This window comes from Cotesia glomerata, linkage group LG2, assembly GCF_020080835.1.
Source record: "Cotesia glomerata isolate CgM1 linkage group LG2, MPM_Cglom_v2.3, whole genome shotgun sequence".
Lineage (NCBI taxonomy): Eukaryota > Metazoa > Arthropoda > Insecta > Hymenoptera > Braconidae > Cotesia > Cotesia glomerata.
In genome coordinates, this window is record NC_058159.1 from 23446694 (window position 1) to 23471433 (window position 24740).

Here is a 24740-nt window from a genome sequence, read left to right on the forward strand (position 1 = left end):
AGTTATCGGATTACTAATATGGCTGTTACTGATACATCATCTTGCGTCAAAGTTTTTACTTAGTTGAAGAAATATTTTTGATTAAAAAATGTGATAAATTTTATTATATGAACTGAAGAAAGTTCACGGAAAAAACAACATTTAACTGGTTTCCATGTCGGATGGAACCTAGTTTCATCTATAGTGAAAAAATGTACAGATGGTATAGTAACTACTTCTATATAGATTGTAGTAGGGACAATCTTCGTTGAACTCGGATTGAACTGAGTTAAACGAAGATTATCCCCACTACAATCTACATATAGTAGTTATCGTCTGTACATTTTTTCACTTAGATGGAACTAGGTTCCATCCGACATGGAAACCAGTTGAATGTTGTTTTTTCCGTGTATACTTTCGAAGCAAATTTAGAGAAATTTTGAATTGAGAAATAAATCCACACGGAAAAAAATTTCTGGGAAAATTTACGATACAACTATTGTAAAGCTGGACAATACTTTCATTACTATTAATTGTCAAATATTTTATAAGAAAATTTACTATTTATTCATGAAATTTTACAACTTACGATTAGAAAAAGTACGATATTACTATTGTAAAAAGTAAGAGATTAAAATTTCCAGTGCTGCCTCTGTATCTTTCCAATAGAAGTATAAAAAATTTTACAATAGTTGAATTGGAATGTTTTTCAATTAGTGTGAATAATGGCCGTGCACAGCGCTAGATTCCGAGTTTATGTAAATGTTGAAGGACTATGATCGTAGTCTACCTCGGATAGCGTAAAGGGAGAGTCTCCGGCTGCCAACAAAAAGAGTATTGGGTTCGATTCCCGGATAAGACGAAAATTCCGATTTCTTTTTTCGGTTACGGTAAAGATAGCAATTAGTCCAACCTCCTCTCTCTCCCCCCCCCCTCCCAAAAATTTCTTTTAAAAAAATCGACTATCAATTTTTACAATAGTTGAATTGTTAAGTTCACAAACACATATTGTATAATTTGCTCTATAGTATTCGACTTTTTAAGTCTTTCGCTAGTGTTGTTTGTTGGATAAAATTTACAATAGTAGATCGTAAAAATTACTAAATAAGAAGTGTAATCCACCGCTACTATTTCATTCAATAAAAATTACGATAATAAAAAGAAGAAATTTTGGTAAAAAAAAGCAGATTTCTTTTTAATGATTTTTTTGAGTCAAAATTTAAAAGTGAACATACATTGTGTATAAAAAGCACATATATTTATATATTTTACTTAGACTTGCGCATTAGTAGAGCTTTAGTTCAAAGACATAGTGAAGTAGTATAATGGTATAGTGATGGATGTTAAAAAGGAGAAGAAAGAATAAAAAAAGAGAAATATGGGTCGATGAAGGCTCTCTTTCCAAGACAATACTCAACTCAAAGCTTTTGTATTTCGCAATGAGCATGTTGTATCCAATGAGATGATTGTAAAAGTGTGCTAATTCTCAGTCTTGTCATGAGATCGCAACTACATGGACAGAGACGCTAAAATAGATATAGTAAGCATAAGGCTGGAAAAATACTTCATTTGTTTTGGTTAAAAAAAGTGTATAAAGAGAATGGGTTACAAAAAGATTCTAGTAATCAGAAAAATGCTTCGACATGTTACAGATTTTCCAAATACAAATAAAAGAAGTTTTGTTGCTACTGCTACTGCTGTTACTGCTGTTACTTTTTTGTGATGACATTTTCCTGACACTTTACGAACTACGATGTACTTTTTCATCCATTACATCATCGCGAGCAGATGGAATTTATCTGATGAAAGCTATCGCTCGAATTCATACTTAACTTGTGGATACTTTTCGGAAAACTTTTTTAAATTTATATTATTTTTTGCAAGTTATCTTAGGTCTAAGAGATTGAAGATTTAGTTTTGATTTGGAAAACGGATTTTTAAGATTTTTCAAGTAACGTACTCTTAGATGTACTTTCCGAAATCTTTCCATTACTTAATGGCTTATGAAACTGCTCGAGTTGATTTATAAAGTTACATTCAGTTTGTATGAATGTTTTTCATCTCTTTTTTCGATTTGATAAAAGTAACGAGACTTTTTTACAGGTAAGCTTTTATCAGATTAAATAATAAGTAAATTTACGAACATTTATTTTTTAAATAATAATCATAAGCTTCTCTAATAAAAAGCATCATTCGATTTTCAATGAACAACAAAGTTAACAATAAATATTATCAGTGTAAAAGCTTTTTGAATAAAAATATATTAAACAATTATCAAATATTCTATTGTTTACAAATTTTTGATAGATAAATAAAAAAAAAACTCGATATTGCGATATGATGGTTTACTTTAGTATCTAAGAAAAATATTCATCGAATAAAAAATATCAATACTAAAACAAACTTGATACACTGATAGAAGGATTTAGTTCTATTTAATAAGATTTAGTTACAGATACTAATTGATTTAGTAACAAACCTTTCATTACTAAATATTTAGTAATATGTACTAAATCATTTATTAAAGCCCATTTAGTTCCATCAAATAAATATTTAGTAGTATTTAACAAATGATTTATTGGTATTCAATAAATCGTTTATTGGTATCAAAGAAATTAATTTTTTAACTAATTTTACCGTGTAACTTAATTTTATAAATAAAATAAATGAAAATAATTAAAATAAAAAATTTTAAGTAAAAATATAAGGTATTATAAAGAAAAGAATCTCATTAAATTATTTTTTTTTTTGTTTGAGACATTTATAAAATTTAAAATTAAACAAGTTTTTAACATATCAATGATAGACAAATTGAAAAATGTAAATTAAACTCCACTGAGAAAAGACATAAATAGATACATTTATTGGGAGTATGTGTGTTTGTAAAGATTTGATAAATCTCCCAAAATCGAGCTGAATAAATTAATCTAAGTCAGTGAATAGGTTATGTATCACATAAACATTGGAATTAAAGCATAGCCATCTACCGATAATATTTACCAAATAAATATTTAGTACCTGCTACTAAATATTATTTGGTGGAACTAAATATTTATTTCCATGTAATAAGGCTTTGTTCATATAAAGAAATCATTTATTAAACTCTAACAAATAATATTGATGGGTACAAAATATTTGTTTCTCCCAAATAAATGAATAAAAATTTTGTTACTAAATTAGTTTAGTACTCCGTACTTAATCCTTCTATCAGTGTACAAAATTATTCATAGAATTGAAAAATAAATGAAACAAGAGCATTTATAAATATGATATAAACAAATTCCGCAAGCTTTTTTGTATGATAAGCAAGGGTAAATTCCAACAATTTTCATAAAAATAAGAATTTTCCTTTCTGATCTCAACAAAGAAGCATTGTTCGTCGAAAATTCCAACTACATTGTCGTCTTGTAAAGCTCAAACAAACGACGACTTCTGTCTTATAAATACCAGAAAATACTGAAGATAAATAACAACTGAAGCAAGGGGATACGTTTTATAAGCAGAGACGAATTTTACATTTGTATATAATATTACACAATTTAAGAATCCTCTTTTTTTAATTTAATTTTAACGTGAATACAATTTGAACCACCAAAGAAATGTAAAAAAAAAATAAATTTCTTTCATTGTGATAAATTTATAGCTTTGTCATTCACATTGTGACTTTTATTTGGCGAATTTTTCAGACTGGACCATAACCAAGATATATATAAATAGCACTGAGGATAGATATTATATGATAGCGTTATACTTTTTAGATGAAAAGTGAGTGTGAAAAATATGAAATAATATAGAAAAGCGACTTAAATTGTACAAAGAAATTTTTTTATTAAACTAGAGTTTTTAATTCTAAGATGCCCGAGTATTAAATACATCTCAGATATAAATAATTCTTAATAATAGTTTCCTCTCCTCTTGTCATAAATTTCATCACACTGACTAAATCTCAACAATTTCTTAATTGAAATTTTTCATTAAACTCATTAAACTTCCTCTCCATTCTCTTGAAGTTATTTTCACAAAGTTATTAATTAAAAATATTCGATTTCTTAAAAGAAAAATTTATTTAAAAAACATTTTCTCCTTATAATTCTAACGAAATTATTCATGCGAGTTTATAATCTTCTATTCGTCACTTCAAGTATTATAATGATAGTGATAACGATAACTATTTATAAAAAGCAAATAACAATAAAATGTTAAATTAAATACGTTAAACAACAATAAAAGTACTTTATACAACAATAAAGAACAAAAAAAGTAATAAGAAATTCGAAAAACTTATAATTTGAGTTATTCATACTCGCAACTCGGAATTTTTTCTTTTTCAGTTTCACAAAATGCCTTTCACAAAATTATAAATTTATTCATACCTCTGTCAGGTGAGTTCTTTCAATCTTCCCCACGCAGAAGCAACTCCTCGTAAATTTCTTGTTATTTTTATCTCATTTATATATTTTTATTATTAATTTATTTTAATTCATATTTATACAAAATGTCATTGTCGAAAATACGCAATTGTAACTTACGCCTTCGTAAAATATACTTTTAATATTTATGTACTTTGTTTACTTCTTTCGATTTTTGTAAATTAAAATATTATAGATGATAATAATGATAATATTCATTATTGCTCGCATATCGTAAAAATGTCGCTCTAAGCCTTCGGACTTCGTCGGAGGCGTATAATGGTTTTTATAGGCTCGTTCTAGTTACCATAAAAAGTAATAAAAAAAAATTCTATAAAAAAAATGCTTATTATCGATTTTTATTAATTATCCAATTAATTCTATATTTTTATTATCGTTTACCGTTTTCGTCTCATTTTGAGTAACAAATAAATTCGTAATATTGTAATATAAACAAAAGCAATCGACATCGTTTTGAAAGAAAAAACTTTTTCAACTTTTTCTCCGCATAATTTATGTGATTTTACAGTGCATATATTTCAACGGGTACTTGGTTTGAAATGCCGCCGTGTCTTAAGATTATTTGGAATGAATATATGAGAAAAATTACGAACAATTTTTTCCTCTAATCACGCTAGTGTATAAAATTTCTCCTAAAGATGTAAACATACTGGGAATTTAAATTGCACGCGCTCTAATTCTGAATCAATTAGGAATCAAGGGCCACTTTTTCAATTAGTATCGATATAATTTTGATACTAAAATAACTTGATTTTAGTCATAAATTTTATATTATAGGATAATTACAACCAATAAAAAAAAAGTGATATCCACACTGATAGAAGGATTTCTTAGCATTTAAGAAGATTTCTTTGTATTTAAGAAATCATTTCTTAAACATCATTTCTTAGCATTTAAAAAATATTTCTTAGTATTTAAGAAATATTTCTTTGTATTTAAGAAATATTTCTTAGTATTTATATTTCTCAATATTTAAGAAATATTTCTTTGTATTTAAGAAATATTTTTTAAATATTAAGAAATGATGTTTAAGAAATGATTTCTTAAATACAAAGAAATCTTTTTAAATACTAAGAAATCCTTCTATCAGTGCATATGCAAACATAACATATATGATTAAGTTAAAATGGGGAAAAAAAAAAGCAGTAATGTGATTGCACAACATAAATATTTCGACACACCTCCTTTGTTGACAATAAAATGGAACAATAATGCCGGGGCTTATTATCATCGACTGTTAGTGACAACAAAAGGGTTCACCTTGGCATTAAGTTTACCGTCCGCAGCGTGAATTGTCAAACTTCCGGCATGAGTCTACTTGCGATGACTACTTATGCTTATACCTATATATAGATAGATGTATATAGGTATATGTGTGTGTTGTGTATAATAGCGCGGCTCTTGTGTTATTTTCTCTATTACTCTCTCACTCTTCAACAAGAGCTCTTACATTCTCTCGTTTTTCCCATCTCTGTTGTAGAGAAACTCGCGAGAGCCCGACTTTAAAGCCAGTATGAACGTCGGAAATAATTTTGCGCCCCAACGAAATGGAATGTTAATGCGGTACACGTAGGTATATAAACTTACCACAATCGCATTTTGACTTGCATAATACAACTTTACACACTATTATATTACTATATAGATTTTTATTTCATTATCAACTGTACTTACTTCTATGAAATATACTTGATTTTAATTTAATACATAGCAACCAAAATATTATTTACGATAACACAACTTTGGTGTTTCCCGGAAAAATCTAAATAATGCATTGAACAACAAAAAAAAGTTAACTTGATTCAAGATATAAATTCTAAACTGATTTAAGAATTTTTCGTCTTGATTCAAGACAGTAAAATTTTTAGAAATTATTTTATAGGTTCAAGAATTTTTCTCTTGAATAAAGTTAATTTTTTTTCTGTGTGTATTTACTGCATAATATATACAAATACAAGTGTTGTTTTTCATTTTTATAAATAACGACTTAGTAATTACTCTAAACAATTACGGCACTACTGCAGTAGTGCAACTGGACGAGATATTATCATGGCAATCTGTCTTGGCCAGTGTGGCAGTTAACGTAGCCTCACTTTTCACAAGTTCCTCACCCACCACACACGATGCACGGTCCAAACTACTATTCACATACAGAACTAACTCATACGAGCTTTTCCCTTTTTTTTTTTTGACCGAGAATAGGAGAGCGAAACGACGTATTTACGATGTTACGCAAGAATAAAACTGTAAAAAATAAATAAAATAAAAAAAAATATACTTTTTTTGCACATACATATATGTATATATAAGTAGGATGTATAAATTGTGTTTTGTATGTGTGGAAACAATTTTCCCGAGCGTTGTAAATCCCCGCTCCACACTGCAGGCGAGAAAAACGTTGAAAAAGCTTCGAACGTCAGGTTACTTATAACAGGCCAAGGCAACAATAAAGGTGAAACCGAGCTGTACATGCTTTCATATATATATTAGGAAATTGGGTGTATATATGTTCTAATATTGAACAACTACAATCCACCGTTATGGATTGAGTATCTAAAGAATGAAATCTCTATAGCGTTTCAATCTCACGAGAATGAAAAATATTTCATCGTTTACTCTTTTCTAACATGTTTTTCAGCCGCAAACTAGAAGTACAACATATGTCAGCTATCAGATCAAAAAAAAACAAAAAAAAAAAAAAAGAGACAAATAATGATAAAAAATCGGAAAAACGGTTGACCATCCTTGAAATTTCCCTTTATATTTTTTAGTTTAAAGCGATCGATAATTTTTCTCTTAGTTAATTTTTGAGATCTTCGAACTTAAGAGTTTAAGAATTGTTCTGGAACAATTTTTCAAAATTTTTCGGCTACAATAATATAAAAAAAAAAAATGAATATTTAAACTTCTCAAATTTTTGAAAATTTTTAAAAGCTCAAATAAAATCATACTGCTATTTTTTTGTCTGATTTGAAGAAAAATTGAAAAAAAAAAACTATTAAGCTTGAAATTAATAGAACCTAATATATTTACATTATACGTTAATCGAAAAAAAAAAAATGAGGAAGAGTTTATTATCATTAACGGTTACCAGACTGTCAATGAATATTCATACGTGACTGTTATTAAAATTTTTTTTTGTTAAAAAATGTAAAAAGGAAAAAAGCTGACGATTAATCAAGCCGTAAGCATAACAAAGCCACTTTTGTGCGATACACTTCTTGGACTTTTGAAAAACCTGCAGCCGGAAGGGTACACAGCCTCAGGGCACAAGAGATGAGATGAGGGAAAAGCCGAACAACATATACACCCCCATATATATATACACATATAAGTACATAAGCATGTCATGTATGTGTACATGGACTTGTATTGAAGAATGAAAAACTGCTGCTCAAGTACTCCTGATAGTCCATAAGTCTATATTTTCGACATTTATAAATTACTTGCTCCATAAGTCATGGTCAGAATATTTTTCAATCATACCAAAAGCTCAATAAAAAGTATAAAAAAAATAACAAAACGTTTGATTTTTATTTTTTTTTTTCTTCATTCTCTTTCAACGTAAAAATAATAAATACCCAGTGACAAAATAATCACATGTCACTAAACCCCTTTAAAGTTTTTTTCTTTTTATCAAAGTATATATTGTACGTGAAATGTAATCGAATTGCAATATATTTTCTGGTGTTATCTTTTTACTCGATCTTCTTCTAAAACTACTACTACGTGCCTTTATAAAGCTCACCTGCGTTACCATTCTGTACCTTCGATTTCTATTTCCATATTTTTTCTTTTTGCGATTGAGTATCAATAGCAGAAACTAGTGAGCGTCCTGGAGCCATCAATCGTATTGAGAAAAATATATACGAGACTTTTATGGAAATTTTGTCGTTCAACTATGCAACTACAAAAACAACAACAGCAATAATAATAATAATAATAACAATAACAACAGTATTAATAAGAAAAACAACGATAACATATAAGAACGAAACATAACAAAATTTAAAATGGAATATGGATCCTATTACTTATACACGGTGAAAAATATTGAATGTATTTACATCAAAACGGTCTGTGTTTAAAATTTTTTCATATTTTTTGTTGTAGTAAATTAGACACCTAGAAATTAATGCATTAATTCATTAACTTGATTGCAAGTAAAAAAATTTTTTGATATGCCCATGCATCATTTTTCGACCGAAGATAGTATGAAAAATCTCCGATGGATGACATGATCGCTGATTTGTCTCTTTACAAGAGAGGTATTGGTTTGAGATATTAAATTATAAGATAAGAATTATTTTTTTACTCTCCTATGGAACTTATCTGATATTGGAATTTAATTTCATTAACTACTAAACCAATTTTTGTCGTGTGCAATATGTTAATTAACGTCTAAAGATCTAGACAAAAGAAAAAGTTTAACAATAAAATATTAAAAAACTGTGATAAATTATTTTATAATTGTCATAGTCTGATATGACCATTGAAAATTTTTTCACAAATATTTTAAAAAATCGAACACAGGAAATAAAACATTAATTTGATCAGATGTACGTTGATTAAAATTTTGAAATTTTTATTCTTATTAAAAATTTTTTTATTTTCATTGGTTACTATTTCATTTTACTCCCAACTGCAAATTACCGTTCTCAGTATATATAGTTGAAGATACATATAATATACATTTATCCAGCAACTTTCAATGGGAATGAAATGAATTGTAAATAAGAAACGGAAACAAGTATTATTTTAATCGGAAAACACTCTTATGTTTTCACATGTAATATAGCTGCATAAAGAATATAAAAATAATAATTAATATTTATATATGTGAGAAGCAATTAAAAAACGCGGTAAAGTTGAGTTTAATAAGGAGACTCCGGATGTGATCCTCGTTGTCTAATGGCATAATAGATTGAGCCTGGCGTCGATCCAAATTTCCTCTCTCGTTGGTTACAAGCCGCATACGCCACATTACGTGGAAAAGTACTTTGCTTTAGACAAAACGACTCTGTGATAGAGTAAGATAAACATATAACACTTTTTTTTTACCTCTGTATGCTGTTTGTAATGTTTCTCTTACTCTTATATGCCCTTATCCTGCAAAAAATTCGACTACTTCACCATTTCTGTATGTATATGATACTACTACCACTTACTACTATTACTAGCAGACTAATACAGGGCTCTTTTCTTGTGCCCATTCCTTCTCATCTATCTAGTTCGACAGCTCTTACTTGGGCGTTAATTGCTGGCATTCATCGAGTGTTGGTGTTTTTAATCGAATTTCACCGACTATCTTTCATCAGAGTTTTTCTTAATCTTTCTTCAATTCCAACCGTTATCCTATTTCTAAATTTATTTTTTTTTTTTTTTAATAATTAATTTTACAAAATTGTTAATTTATTTTTCGTCATGAAAATCAACAAAAAATGATATTGTGGAAAAAAAAATTAATCAAAAGTCTTAAAGTAATGTTTATCGTTTCTTAAGACAAACGAAAAATATTTATACAGTCGACGCTCTCTGTATTGGACCTCTCTGTATTTGACCGCTCTCTGTATTTGACCACATTCTTCCTCTGTATTTGACGATTTTACACAGCTCTTATGGACAAGGACGAGTCAAATACAGAGAATGGTCCTGTACGGGCGAGTCAAATACAAAGAGCGTTGACTGTAGATGCATAGCGTAAAGTATGAACTAAAAATGCAGATTGGGATTTTTGAAAATATATTTACATGTACGTATATGTATATAAATCTAAATCGAAACGAAATGCAACATAAAGAAGAGTAATATAATATAAGAGAGTAAGAAACAAGCGTTTGTATCGTATGCAATCTGTCCCCTCACGCTTTCGTGCACACTTCCGTCGCCGGTTTACTCCCGGTGAACAAAGACATTTGGTGCACGCAAAATAGTCCTTGGCATTATATTCCGGAGCTTTTCTAGAGTTTCTCACTCACTCGCTCGCTACTACTACTTCTACATCAATTTTATACGTGGACTACTGTTGCTATTACTGTTACGTTAGTATGCATATCGGTAAGAAAGAGAAAGAGATTGGTATAGTTGTTGCAAATAAGAGGGTGTAAAAGACGGGAGGTGGGAACGAAGGAGTTACATAGCGTTGCAAGTGGTTGTGTTGGGAAAAAGGATGGTATAAGTTGCGCCAGACAGGGTGGAGAAAGTTAAGGGGTTAGAAACTCGTATGGGGCGAGAGTTCTGCTGAAGGAGGATGTGAATAAAGAGCCAGAGGAGGAATTTCGGAAGAGGAAAAGAGGAAGGAAATCGAATGCCGCGAAGAGAGTACTGTACTGAGAAGAAACCATCACAGCCAGTGCACAGAGCCAAGCTGTCGCGCCAGCAACACAAAAGGAAAACCTCGTTCTCCTCTTCCTCCTCTCTATCCTTCTCATCCTCGTACTTTGCTTACCTCTTTTTCCCTCTACTCCCTGGTACGATACTTTTCCACATTTAAGGGGATGGAAATGAACGCATGGAAAAGTATACGAGGCAGGCTTCCTATCTGCGATACATATATAACCAAAAACAATTTACTTTTTTACGGAAATGCAAACTTTTGCGGTAAAAAATGATCAGATAGCAATATACGTATACATTTAATATTCAATATAATAATACATTACTCGAATGAATATTTATGAATCTATACTCTATATATTTTTAACTATTTAATAAATCTTTTATTAAACTTTAATTAAACTTAATAAATCAAAACTTTTTTAATATACAATTTATGAATTCTTAAAGAAAGAAAAAAAAACCCCCATTTTTATGCCTTTTTTGTCATTCATTTTTTATTTTTATCATTTTCTTGTCGTCCTTTATTTTTTTTTTTTTCAGTATATGGGTAGGCTTTGTTTTTTATTTTCCTTAGGGCTATTTCAGAAACGACAAACTCATCGTATTGTTACACGCAAGCTATAGGTCTATTGTACATGTAGACTTTTTACTTATAGATATGTATATATAGGTATATTTACACATGCCGACACACATGTATACGTCGGTAATGGCTATTACTATAGTTGAAGGCGTGAACAGTTGTAGTACTTCCCGTAACAACGCACCCACGCCATCAGAATTTCACATTCCCGTTCATAAAAGTAAAAAGTAAAGGAAAAACAAACAATAAAAAAAACGAAAATAAAATGCCGTACATTTCCAAAATTGCTTCAAAGTTTGTCTTGTCTGACTCTTTTTTCTTTTTGCACTTTTGAAACTTTGTTTAGTATTTTTTGTTCTCAGGTTTTAGTTTTCAGAAACAGTAGAAAATGTGAAAAAATTTGAGATATAACTGACAGATAATTTAATTTTACTTCTTATTGTGTTAATATGTACTGAAGAAACAATGAAGTTGTTTTTCATCTGTTATTTTAAACGTACTTTCAGTCTCACTTTCGTCGGTATAATACCGATATTAACAGTAACTTGAATAAGCGAGTGATGAAAAAAAATTATGTTGTATAAGGGAAAACAAAGAATATTAGTTTACAACTTGAGTGCTCGGGAAAAGTCTCATGAGATTATACTTTTTTTTCTGAATCTATATAGATGCTTAAATGCAAAAATTACCGGAAAACATAACTTTAATTCACTGCCATATTCGTTGTAACATTGAAATTTGAATTCAACAGTATATAATGAGCAAAAATGATTATAATTGTAAAAAGTCTATTGAATTAATGACAAAAAAATTAGGAAAACGGTTGACCCTAAAGGCCATCCCTGCAACTTCCCGCTACCTCCATACCTAAGTGCTCAACAATTCACTTATTTTTTAAGCTCTTCGAACTCAAAAATATAATTTTTGTGTAATTTTGAGCTCTCCGAGCTCAAATAAATCGTTATTCTGTGCTTTTGAGCTCTTCGAGCTCAAAAGGCTAATAGAAGTGTTATAGAACACTATTTTTTGAATTTTCAAACCGCAATAACTTTTGAATGAATTAACCAATTTTCTTGCGGTTTAAGGCATTCAATGCAGTTTTTTGAGTTCTTTGAAAAGATTTCAATCATAAACTGGTCAGACTAAAAACTTCATAGAAATTCTGAAAAAAACATTTTTTTCCGGGTTTTGACCGGGCTGGTGGCAATCGACGTGGTTTTTTGAGGTTAAGAGTTGATTAGTTTTTGGAATTGATCGATTCAGCCGTTTAAAAGATATTTAAAAAAAAAAAACGAATTTTTTCAAATTTTATTTTTGAGATTTCTCAAAATTGATCGACTCAAATTCTGTAAATTAGTATCAGAATTCTAGAGGCAAAGGAACTCTTCAGAACGCCGCTTACTTCGATCGAATCGAATGATCCGTTCAAAAGTTATGAGAGATTTACATACGTACATACAGACACGGTGACCACCGCGGAAATAGTCAGGAAAGCTTCCTAGGACCTCAAAACGTCGAGATCTGATGAAAACTCGATTTTCGAAAAACGGAGTGAAAACAATAACTTCCCGATTTTTGAAAATTTTCAATTTTCTTAGCGGGAAGTTAAAAAATAGAATTCGCAATCGACTATCGATTCTTTGATAAATCTTTTTATCTTTTTTAGACAAAACTATTGATAATAGAAATAAAATTAAAAAGGATTGTTATGATCTCTTGTTGTTTTGAGCAAAAAGAAATTTATCAAGTAAAACTTTAACCACTATGTTTTTGAAAGCTTCTTGAAACAAACTTTATTTTCGAAATCGGCAATTAAGTAGATTTATGTGAAAACTCGGGTAAATCTCTCTATAACAATATATTATTTCAACGATTCTTATACAAATGCATCACAAATATTTTATAACAAAATAGAGCATAAAATTATACAATTTGAGAAGAGCTTCCAGAGCTTTAGTACAATTGTTTTCAACGTATGTACGATATATGTACATAAGCTCCTCAATGAGATAGTAGATTTAGAGGGATAAAAAAACTTAAATAAATTTCATTTTGACATTATTTTTGTTGTCTGTAGACTACTTTTGTAAAGACCATCTCTCTCGCCCTCTATATATTTATATATGTAGCAAAGAATAGAGTGTGGTCTCACACGAATTTCCGACGATAAATATCTCTTTATATCTTCCAAATAAACTCTCTTTCTACGTTTTCTTTAAACTTTATTTCTTTTATTGTTCAACAGAATCCTATTGGCTGAATAAAAAAATAATACTATCTATCGTTATCGGCAGAATTAATAAATTTACTTTTTAACCAATAAAAATAAAATATACGATAATAATAATAATAATTACTTTAATTAAAATAATATTTATTTACTCGTGTTTCATCAATTTGAAACAAGAGAGATGTTCGAAGCTTGCAAAATGTCATATGCAAATCGTATTGTATTACCTCACTATACACGATTGCTTTCAGCGTATATATGTGATAGCGTATACTCTATACAGTAAAAGAGATAAAGATAATAGTAAATGAAAGATAAGATGAATGTTCAGGCAATGTAATTGTCATTCGTTTCTGCAAAGTGCTCTACCAAGTAAAGATTGAACCAAATGTAAGCTGAGTAAAATAACGTGCGCGTCTCATTCTTTAACGTCTCTGTTCTTTATCTAAAACGTAGAGATTCTGTTGCAGTCATCAGTCTCATTAACGATGCAACACTTCAATTAAAATAATATTAATTATAATTACATATTATCTCAACTTGTTTTTTTTTTAATTCAATTTCAATTAAATTGTTAAAAAACACATTATATTAGAATTAACATCCGTATTGGACACCTGTCGTGTTAAACCGGTGGGAATATCCTAAGAAACTTGCGGCGACGGTTGAAAAGAATAAAAAATTGAATAATTATTCAATAATTCTTTATAAGTTTTTATATATATACATATATACACATATATATCTGTTTCACGTTACATTTACCCACTTACAGCTACAAACTCCTTTTAAGTAGCAAACAAACATAAGGCACGTAACCAAGGGAGCGTAAATAACTAGTTTATATAAGATTATTATCAGTAATATGTCTTTTCAAAAGTTACAGAAAAATTCTTTCCGTATAGTGTGACTGACAGTTGGAAAATAATAGAAAATAGAATGATATAAAATAAAAATATTTTTACTACGTAAAGATAATATTTTTTACCAATGAGTTTTTTTTAAGTGATCGTAAAAATATAGTACGGTCTACTATAGTACGCCACTGTATAACTTTAGAAATCGAATCAAAAGTTTAAATGAAAAAAATTTCAAATAAAATTAAGTCTAAAAATATGAAATATCTTTATATGAGGAAATAAAAAAATTTTTATTAGAAAAGTCGTATATTATAATCGATCAAGAAATTTTTTTGACAGATGCGTTGTATATATTGCAGATTGCACGATAAATCGATGACTCGACGTGGCTTGCTCTCATTGATGAGCGAAACCAAGTGGACAAGTGGCGATAAATTCCAAGTCCTTGCGTACTGACACTACTACTATCACTACCACCATTATATTTTATCTACTACCTAGGTACCACCATTCATATACATATGAATATACATATAGATATATCCTTGTTGGCTCTCTATGTCTTTCTCACCTGCTATCGACGTCAACGTGACGGTGCTTGGTCGGTCTTAATGAGATTCCGGGTTCAGGCTGTGAGCGTGAAATTGCAAATAACTTTTTCGTTTTTTATATTGAGATTTTTTCTACATCCTGATTCTCAATTTTTTTTTTTTTTTTTTTTTTGTGTAAACTACCGTAAGATTAATGGTTGATTTTCAGTGACATTATTGAGTAGAAAAATAAATAAATTTATTTTAATTTTTGATAATATGAGTGGGCATATGTGAAATATGCAAAAGTATCTGATTGTAACTGTTACATCGTCTGGGGACTTTTACCCACAACTACCTTATATCGAGTGAATATAAATTTTTCAGCAATCGTTTTTCACCCTTTGAACACACTCTTTGCCACAACACGAGTAGGAAACGAAAGGAAGCTAGACTCCGTGAATTCCTTCGACAATCGCCTCTGGCTTAGCTCCAAAGGAGTTTCTCTAAAACTTTTTACTTTTCCAATCTTATGTTTTGGAGAGTAACCTTCTCTAGCTCTTTTTCATCTCTATCGTTTATTTAACTTTTATTTTTTATTCTTCTTCTTCTCTTTCATATTTATATTTTTCATCCACACGTACTTATGTATTATCATCTACAATAAATATAGATTGATACACGAACTATAAATCAAACTTTTCCTATTCACATATGAATGAATATACTTACATACACGCTTACACATACCTCATATATAAAATCTTTATAGTCCCCATTCAATTATTTTTCCGATGGGCATTTTTATATTTTTATATTCGCTCACGCGCAGCCTGTAATATTTTATGAGTTCATAAATCAGTATTTTACTTCTCATAACTTGGTAAATCTTTGGAAAAAATTGAATGAATAATGTTGGAAAAAAGGTACTTGTAAAACGTAAAACAAATTTTAAATTAAATAAAAAATAAAAATTATTTTTTTCTAATTATACTCCTTCCGTATTTAGTTTTTATTTTTTTCTTTTTCTTTTTTATTTCTCATGGACTACCGGCGAAAGGTCAAAGGAAAGAAAAAAAAAAGACATGATGACGGTAAAAAAGGTAGGAAAAAATAAAATAAAACAAATAAAATAAACGAGACGGTAGTAGTAAAATTAGACTAATTCGAGAATCCGTAATTACACCACCTGGTTTACTACGAAAGACGAATAGATCTGGCAGAGGCGAAAGAAGTAGTAGCCAGTAGTTGTAGATGGTTTCCGGCTGACGGTGAGTTATTTGATGAGAAGTGTAAGAAATAAAATTTATTGAGCAAAGTACTTTAAATAGTTGAATAAAAAAATAAAAATAAAACTAAGTAACTATATGCATATAAAGTTTAAGTCGTTATCGTAACTACAACTCGTATATACATTAGCCAAATAAGACGCTCCCTTCAGTTGCAACGCCTAAAGTTAATTTGCTGTACTAAGAGGATGATGATGACAAGGACAGACGTTTATTGAAAGGAGAAAACAACACATATATATGGAAAGACAAGGAGAGAAAGATCGAAAGTTAAGACAAACTCTATATAGCTGAGTATGCGTGGGAAGACAAAGTCAAAGTTACTTTGACCTCGGAGAAAAACATACTTGACTTTATGAAGAAACTTCTACCAGCAATTATCATATATTACTTTGTTAATGAAAGACAAAAGTCTGCGTTGAATTTATGAAAAAAAAGTAATTTTTTGTTTCAAATAAGGTAAAAGCCCCAATAGATGATCACGTACCAGTATATGATCACTCCATGTATTTGTATATCTATATTCACAAATATAGGTATACAAATACATAGAGTGATCATATACTGGTACATGATCATCTATTGGGGCTTTTACCTTACTCCTCCGAAAAAATCCTGAATCTTAATATATAGTTTCGCTTCTCGTTTTAAATTTTTACAAATTTTTTCGACTACTTTATTTTTTTAAACTTGCTTTTATTTTTCGACTTTACTTTGATTTATGGTAGTTTTAGGTATCGTTTGTATCGCTGAATATGCATCAAATAAAGGGATAAAACATTTGCGCAATTAAACTATTGTTGTTGATTTTAGAAAAACGTAATACTTTATTTCACATGAATATGTTTACCGTTGACTGGAATGAAAAAAAAAAAAAAATATATTGGCTGAAATTTTATAAAATTCACTCTACTATTTTGAATATAAAATTTTACGAAAATATTTACCCTAAAGGACAGTTGTAAATTCTAAAAATTAAAATTTATTTTTTAATAAAAAAAACCCCAATAAAATTGTAAATATAAATCAAATCAAATTGTCAGTTGCATTCAATATAAAATTAATTTGTGATTTTTTGTAAAGCTATATGTGTACGCGATACTTGAATGTGTTTTAAAACTAACAAAATATGAATAAAGTAAAAAAAAAAAAAAAAAAAGAGGGTAAAAATGTCAACAAGTTAAATTAAAAGAATCGTAAAAAAAAAAAATCAATCGTCAACTATTCGAAACAAGTCGATAGGTTGCGACCACTTCATAGAAAACAAATATATAAATACACAACTATATATAATATATTGATAGATAGATGTATATAGATTGAAAAAATATCTATAGCAAACACATGGTCACGAAGCGGATATCCATTTTGGTCGAACGATATCTGCGGCATACAACACCCGGACAACGTATATAACGTGGACAAGTGCATTCACCTTTATAGTGACAGTCGCGAGTAGTGTGTAGAGTAAAGTAGAATAGCACTTTCGTATTCAACGTTATACGCTCGTTGCCTCTGCCACCACCACACCACGACAACCCGCGTATATACCAGGAGTACCAACATCTCCATCATATCCTCTATATCACCTCCCCTGGAATACTACCACTACCCTCTCAACATCACCCAATGTCTCTGACTTTCCATCATATACAACATTCTTCTTCTCACTCTCATCCTCTCATCCTCTTATCCAGCTACTGTACAGTAAAATCGAGAGAAAAATGTCTCCGCGACGAAATAGTAGAACAAAACAAAATAAAGACAGCCTACATTGGCTCTCGTACTCAACATTATACGTGCACCAAGATAAGTGCGAATATAAGGAAAATGTGGATGCTAAAATCCAGAAATATTCTGATTTCCACGTTCAACCTTCTTATATACCTCTCATCTTCCATGTCCTTGTCATATTACACATATCTCTCAACGTATGGAGCATTCTAATGCTCCATCCATTCAATACTTTCACAGTGGCTATACTTGTCACGAGTATTTTCACAAAAGCTATACAGTTTGCGTCCTATATCAGAATTTTATTAAATCAGCTCTATTTCAAATGCTCCAATAATTCTAAAATCACTGAATTAAAATTTTACTTGAGTCAAGAAAATTTTCTTCATAGATTCTTTTAATATAAAAGAAGAAAATTAACTTGGTTCAGAAAGAAAAATATTGATCCTAGAAAATCAAATGATTAAGGTAACGAAATAGTAAGTATGAACACTTGGGGCGTAACTAAAAGATCCGGGTTCGATTCCCTGTCCGAGTTGATTGAATTAATTTTTTCGGTTGCTGAAAATATTTTCACTGTATAAGTTTCCCTTTTTCCTTTCTATTATTTTCTTCAAATGTCCTTTTAAAATTTCTACTAAAGTAAAAAATCTCATTGCCTTTGAATAAGCGGAAAAATTATTTTGTCCTTGAACTTTTTTGCTCAATTCAAGATGACTAATTTTTTTAAAATAATCTTCTTAAGTCAAGAATTTTTCATTTTGAAACAAATCAGCGTATTTAATATAAATTGCTATGATTGTTCGAAACTAATGCTTTGCGTTATATATTACTCTGTTTTAAATCTTCATATTTGAATACAGCTGTTCAATATTAAAAACAACGCTACCTTGAAGCAATATTTTATTATGTATATATTAGTAAAAAAATTAAATAAAACGATACATTAAAATTGTAAAATAATAAAATTTATAAACATGTATACGGATGAAAGTAAATCATAAATCAAATAAAATCAGAGGTAAAACTCTCACGCATTTAATCAATCGACGAATCAAACGCCTGGAAGTTATGGTCTAGACGTGCCAAACACGATAAAGACTTGCTAAAGTATAAGAGCTAGTTCTTATTAAACTTACTCTCGTATATAAACAGAAATTCGAATAAAATACATATTTTTTTAGGTATTACATTTATATCTTTTTCGTAATTTAATTATCGTAATGAAGACATCAAAACATTTACCTTAATCAAATAAATGAGGCCATGTAAATAAACTTTACTCTGTAAGTAATTGAAATGTTGAATAAAAAATTTAAATTACCGCTTTAAAATGAAATATAAATTTAAAAAATTGAGCAGCGAAAAATTAATTAAGAAATTCATTGAAAAATTTTAATAATTTAAATGATTCTTTTAAGAATATATCGGTTAACTTCTAAAAGTTCCTTTTCCTCTTTTCCTTTAACGTTTTTTCCTCATTATCCTTGACGAGCACATGCATGAAGTAAATAAGTGATATAAATTTATAAAATAAGATGAAATATATTAAATAATAAGTTATGGAAGAGATTTAACTTGAAACTATTCAAAGTTAAATAAATTACATAAATCCACAAGGGTGATAAATAAATGGAATATTCAGAGTAAAATCTTCCGTGAATTTATAAATACAGACGGACGAGCCGTTTAATTTAACCAAGTTAGACTTAGTACAAAATGAAGAGTCTTCTTAAGGTTGAGGATGAGGCTAAACAATTTCTCGGAAGTTTATTCTGATGAAATTTAACCTCGAGAATAATATTCCTTAATATTAATTATTTCAGCGAGTTAAATGACGTTATACGAATAAGAGGCAAAGGGACATAACGTCGGATAGTTATGTATATGTATATCAGGTATAAAATACCAGCACACACATATAATACGTATACCGCACACAGAAACGGTCGGGTGTTGGTTGATGGTGAGACATATGTCGAGCCTAGATTGAACGCACAGGTGCAACTTGGGGCATCCGATTACGTGCCGATCTAAAGCGGATATAGTTTTACTTCTACTATTGCTGGCATTACTGCTGTTACCTATTAGTACAATAGCCGTTATGTGAATCTGTAGTTTCACCAACTAAACAGAGTCCGGGAGTAGCTAGTAGCAATGGCAATGCACCAGAGAACCTCTCACACGATTCAGGTATTTCGGCGGAGTCTTTGAAACAATTAAACCAGTGGTATTACGCTTTACCGCAAACATCATTCGCATTAAATTTTACCGCAAGAGATTTCCGAAAGAGGATAGAACCAGCAAATTCTGAATGGTTTACGTTATTAGATCAACAATTTATAATTTATTAATACACGATCTTGATAATAATTTTATTCCAATATAAACATATGGGTGATTCTCTGTAAGGATGTTTTTTGCTGTCCCAGGCATTTTTTTACTATAAAAATTGTTATTTTGTTACTAAAAAAAATTTATTACGAAAGTAAAAAAACATTTCTATTTGGAACATTGAAAACTAAAATGAAATAAATTTTGGTTTTTTTGCTATAAATTCGTAAACCACCGAAATAACAGTCCCCTGGACTGTCCCATTCCCAAAATTAAAACTTTAAGATTAAATTTTAAGTTATTCGTCCATAATATATAATTTGGTCCATAATGTTTATAAACTTAATTAGTTAACTACCAATCTTCTTCAATAAAAAGTACCGAAAGTTAATTTGTTTCATTAAATTCATTAAACCAAAGTTTGTCTCAGGCATTTTAAGAATAGTCCCCTGCCAGAAGTTCAAAACCCAAAAAAAAATCCGGCGTGTTATTTTACCTTTTGTAAGGTTTATAAGGATCTAACTAGCCTTGAGTTATAATAACCATAGGGTTGTTAGCGCTTTATCACAATTTTATTTAGTGTCAAAGCACCGTTTGTGCTGGAAATATGTGTCTGGGCCACTTCAAAACTCAGTCCCCTGGCAACTATTTTTATTTATAATTTATTTATAAAATTGGATCTATAAGTCTAAATATTATTCTAATTATTGTAAACATTCGTTGAGAACTTGAAAAGTTCAATGCATTGAAATAGTTTGCTTGATTTTTCTCAATTTGATAAAAAAAAAAAAACAGTCCCCTGGCAAACAGTCCCCTGTCATGTTATATGGCAAAAGATACACAAATATCGAAAAAGCAAAAATTAAATCGGCTGTTTATTTATTATGATTAAGCTGATAGTTTTGTAGCCCTTGCTAGTTTTTTTTCTAATAAAATCAAAAATAATTTGGTCGGACAATTTTGTACAGATTTAAGACGTCCTTACAGAGAATTACCCATATACGTCTATATAATATATATTGATGATTAAGCTCTTATTACGCTTCAATTCGTTGTATACGGCTTATCATTAGAAGATTATTAGGTTTGCAGAATCAAATGGTATTAACATCAATGAATTATATCGTTGAATCGATAGCAATTTACTCCGCCACGACTATTAATTTTCTTCTCACAGGATATGTCAATTTTCGATCTACTAATTATACATTTTATAACTGTATTCTGCTATTGACTAAATGTTAAGTGTCTATTTACTATTGTTATTATGTTATTTAGAAAACGTTTTTCCAAATTCATATTGCATAATATTTACAAATGTATCGAGATAAATAGTGTTGTTTAGACTGAGAATACTGAAGAAATATATAAAAATCAAAGCATACTGGAGATGAGTTGAGTTGTTGAGTGATCGGAATTTTTCTCTCTTCCGATCGTAAATATTGATTATGGAAGAAAATGTAAGTACTTGAGAAAACACTAGGGAAAATTTTTATTGAGATAAGAATACTTTTTTTCTTTTTTTTTTTGTTACCGTGATTTTCATTTTTCCAATAATAAACTTGATCACTCTGCTGGAAAATTTATTTTTAAATACAATTTCATTGTTTAGATAATGGTAAAAAAAAAAATTTTTATATAAAGAAATAACGTTTTGTACTCTTTTAAATTGGATTTGCAAAGAGCGAATTTTTCAGCGTATTACTCTACGGACGAGTACATATTTGATAATTTTATGATATTTATTCTTTTTATTGAAATAGAAAAAAATGTTAATTATACTTAAAGTGGCTGACATCCTACGATTTCTTATTTATAAATCAAAATTGAATATTAATGAGTATAAATTTTATACAATACCGATTAAAATTTTTTTTTAAGATATACCTGGCTGATTTACCATTTTTTTTCTTTTTACAAAAAGCAGTAAGGTAAAAGCCCCAATAGATGATCACGTATCAGTATATGATCACTCCATGTATTTGTATATCTATATTCACAAATATAGGTATACAAATACATGGAGTGATCATATACTGGTACATGATCATCTATTGGGGCTTTTACCTTACTAAAAAAATAAAAATAAAATTTTACATGTGAAATTAAAAATAATTTTTTTTTGTAATAACTTGTTTACCCAAAAAAGTTATCAGATGTTTATTAATGTCAGTTTCATAAAAATTCTTTCATTAATAATCGTGAAGCAAAAAAGCAATTTTTTTGTAATTTCGAAGCCAGTTATCGAGAGTCGTTAATTTCTCTACTATCATTAACCAATGAAAAAAAAAAATTGAAGAATTATTAATTGAATAGTAAGTGAAATAAAATTCTTACCTTTAACAATCGGCGATATAAAAAATCCCACGAGGATAATCATTACCATCATGTGGATAGAGTCCCGGGATTTATCACCGGAAATTGATCTAACGCCTTCCATTATTACAATTTAACGTTGTTAAATTTATTACTGAGTTCTTTTAGGACATCTGACGATTTTATTTAATGCACTTAAAAAAGCACTTAAAACTTTATCACACAAATCTGCACGAGTTTTATAAACAACAAAAATAAACGATAAACAATCCTTTCGATAACTAAAATTTTATCTTATTTTTTTTATTTTATTTTTATTGACAAACTTTGTCTCGTATCCGATGCAAGTGGACAATCAAAAAAATTTCATACGTATCAGAATATTGATAGTTCAATAATCTCATTAGTCCAGATTTTCACTGCATATTTTTTGCACAGCGTTTCATTTCCAATGTATGCAAATTTGTATCGACGTTTCACAATTTTTTTTTTAAACTTTTTAACAAAACAAAAAATCTAGTATTTTCACTTAATCATTACTCAATAAAAAAGTACTCACATATTTAAAAACTCAGTAAAATTGTCTTCATCATGTCATTATTTTTCATGAGAGACCAACAACTCAAATCTTTAAAATGAAAATAATAAAAACGTCAATTACAGTAATCATGACGTAATGGAGTGGGCGTCACACGTTTTCCAATCCAAAAATCAAATAATCCAGTCACAGTCATCACTAAAAAATGCAATAATTACGCAAATTAAATTAAATTAACAAAACACTATTTTAAAGTAAAAAATAAAATCACACCTGTAACTCGTTGGTATAAAAATTACCAAAATAATTATAACAATAAAATTATACGATCTTCTCTAAGCATCAATAAAAATTTGTGCTTCACATAATAAATCGTAAATAACAACTTAGTCCGTACACTCGACGAATTCGGGCTCTTTTATTTTTATTTAAAATTTTTCAGCTCGAGTTTATAACCCGGAAGCGCGAATAAAGCGTACGGACAAGAGAAGATAAACAACTGCACTGTCACGCCAGTGACCTCTTTTGATCTGCAACACAAACTTTAACCTTTTTCATATAATTATAAAAACCAATTTTTTAAATAAACTTATTATCCAATCACTAATTTGTTACCTCAGTCAATCACCAAACAATCACTCAAAAATAACTAACGGCAGTAAAAAACTCAGCTTCGCTCAACAGAATTAAAATGATCTCTTCTTTTTTTTTTTTCTTTTTAATTAACTCAGGTATTACCGTTGAAAATTTACAGCCACCAAGTCTTGTTAAATTCTCGGTCATCTAGTGACACCTGTCATATTATATACTTCACTTGTATGTACAAAAATAACCGTTTTTTGTTTTTTAAACAAAAGAAAATAACTGAGTGGTGTTAGGCATAAAGCGCGGGAAAGGTATGAATTTAAAAAAAAAACAATCTGTCTTTTTTATTATCACTTTTGTTAATAAAATAATCTTGAATTATTTTATAAACTAACACTCGATTGAAATTGAACGTTTTAAAAACAATGAGTGAAAAAACGAGAGTTTAAAATTGCGGATAAAAAACACGGCGTATTGATTGAACACTCCCGAATTTAAACAAAATAAATAATAAAAACTTTTAAATATATTATTAAAAATAAAATATTATTATGCATCCATAATATATATGTATCGACATAATAATAATAATAATAATAATATTAACAATATTACTCTCCTACACTCACGACCTGGTTCGACGAAGGAGCAAACGCGTGTGTGCCTCGCGAGCCGGAGGGAGCAGTCGCCGAGTGCCGTTGAGAGAGAAAGAGTGAGCCTCTGCCCCCGCAGAGATCCGCGGAAAGACCCGAACCGGCCCGAGGAGGAACGAGCACGCGCACGAAGCTTCACGAACCGTCACAACCCCCAGATCCCCCAGGTTCTCGACACCTATGTCTGTCCTTGTTGAGGACAGGGGCACACGACCCACACGAACAGAAAGCAGAGAGGTGGATATACCGAGCAACTTTAAAGCAGATGAGCATGAGAACGGGTACGGTGGGTTAAATGTGTACGTGTATGGGAGAATAGAAGCTGGTATGGAGTGAATGT

The 24740-nt window shown here is 29.6% G+C and overlaps 1 protein-coding gene across 5 annotated transcripts in view; it reads right to left on the reverse strand.

The window, feature by feature from the left end:
* The window catches only part of LOC123259626 (nephrin-like), a 206606-nt gene extending 182081 nt beyond the window's left edge, over positions 1 to 24525 (reverse strand). For 2 of the 5 annotated variants that reach the window (XM_044720232.1, XM_044720230.1), the window contains exon 1: positions 22646 to 24520. In XM_044720232.1, the coding sequence (XP_044576167.1) occupies positions 22646 to 22748 (103 nt within the window). In that variant the 5' untranslated portion in view covers positions 22749 to 24520. Of the gene's footprint in view, positions 1 to 22645 lie in introns of all 5 variants that reach the window. The other 3 variants (XM_044720231.1, XM_044720233.1, XM_044720234.1) reach the window with 3 other exon arrangements.
* Between the last annotated feature and the right edge of the window lie 215 nt (positions 24526 to 24740).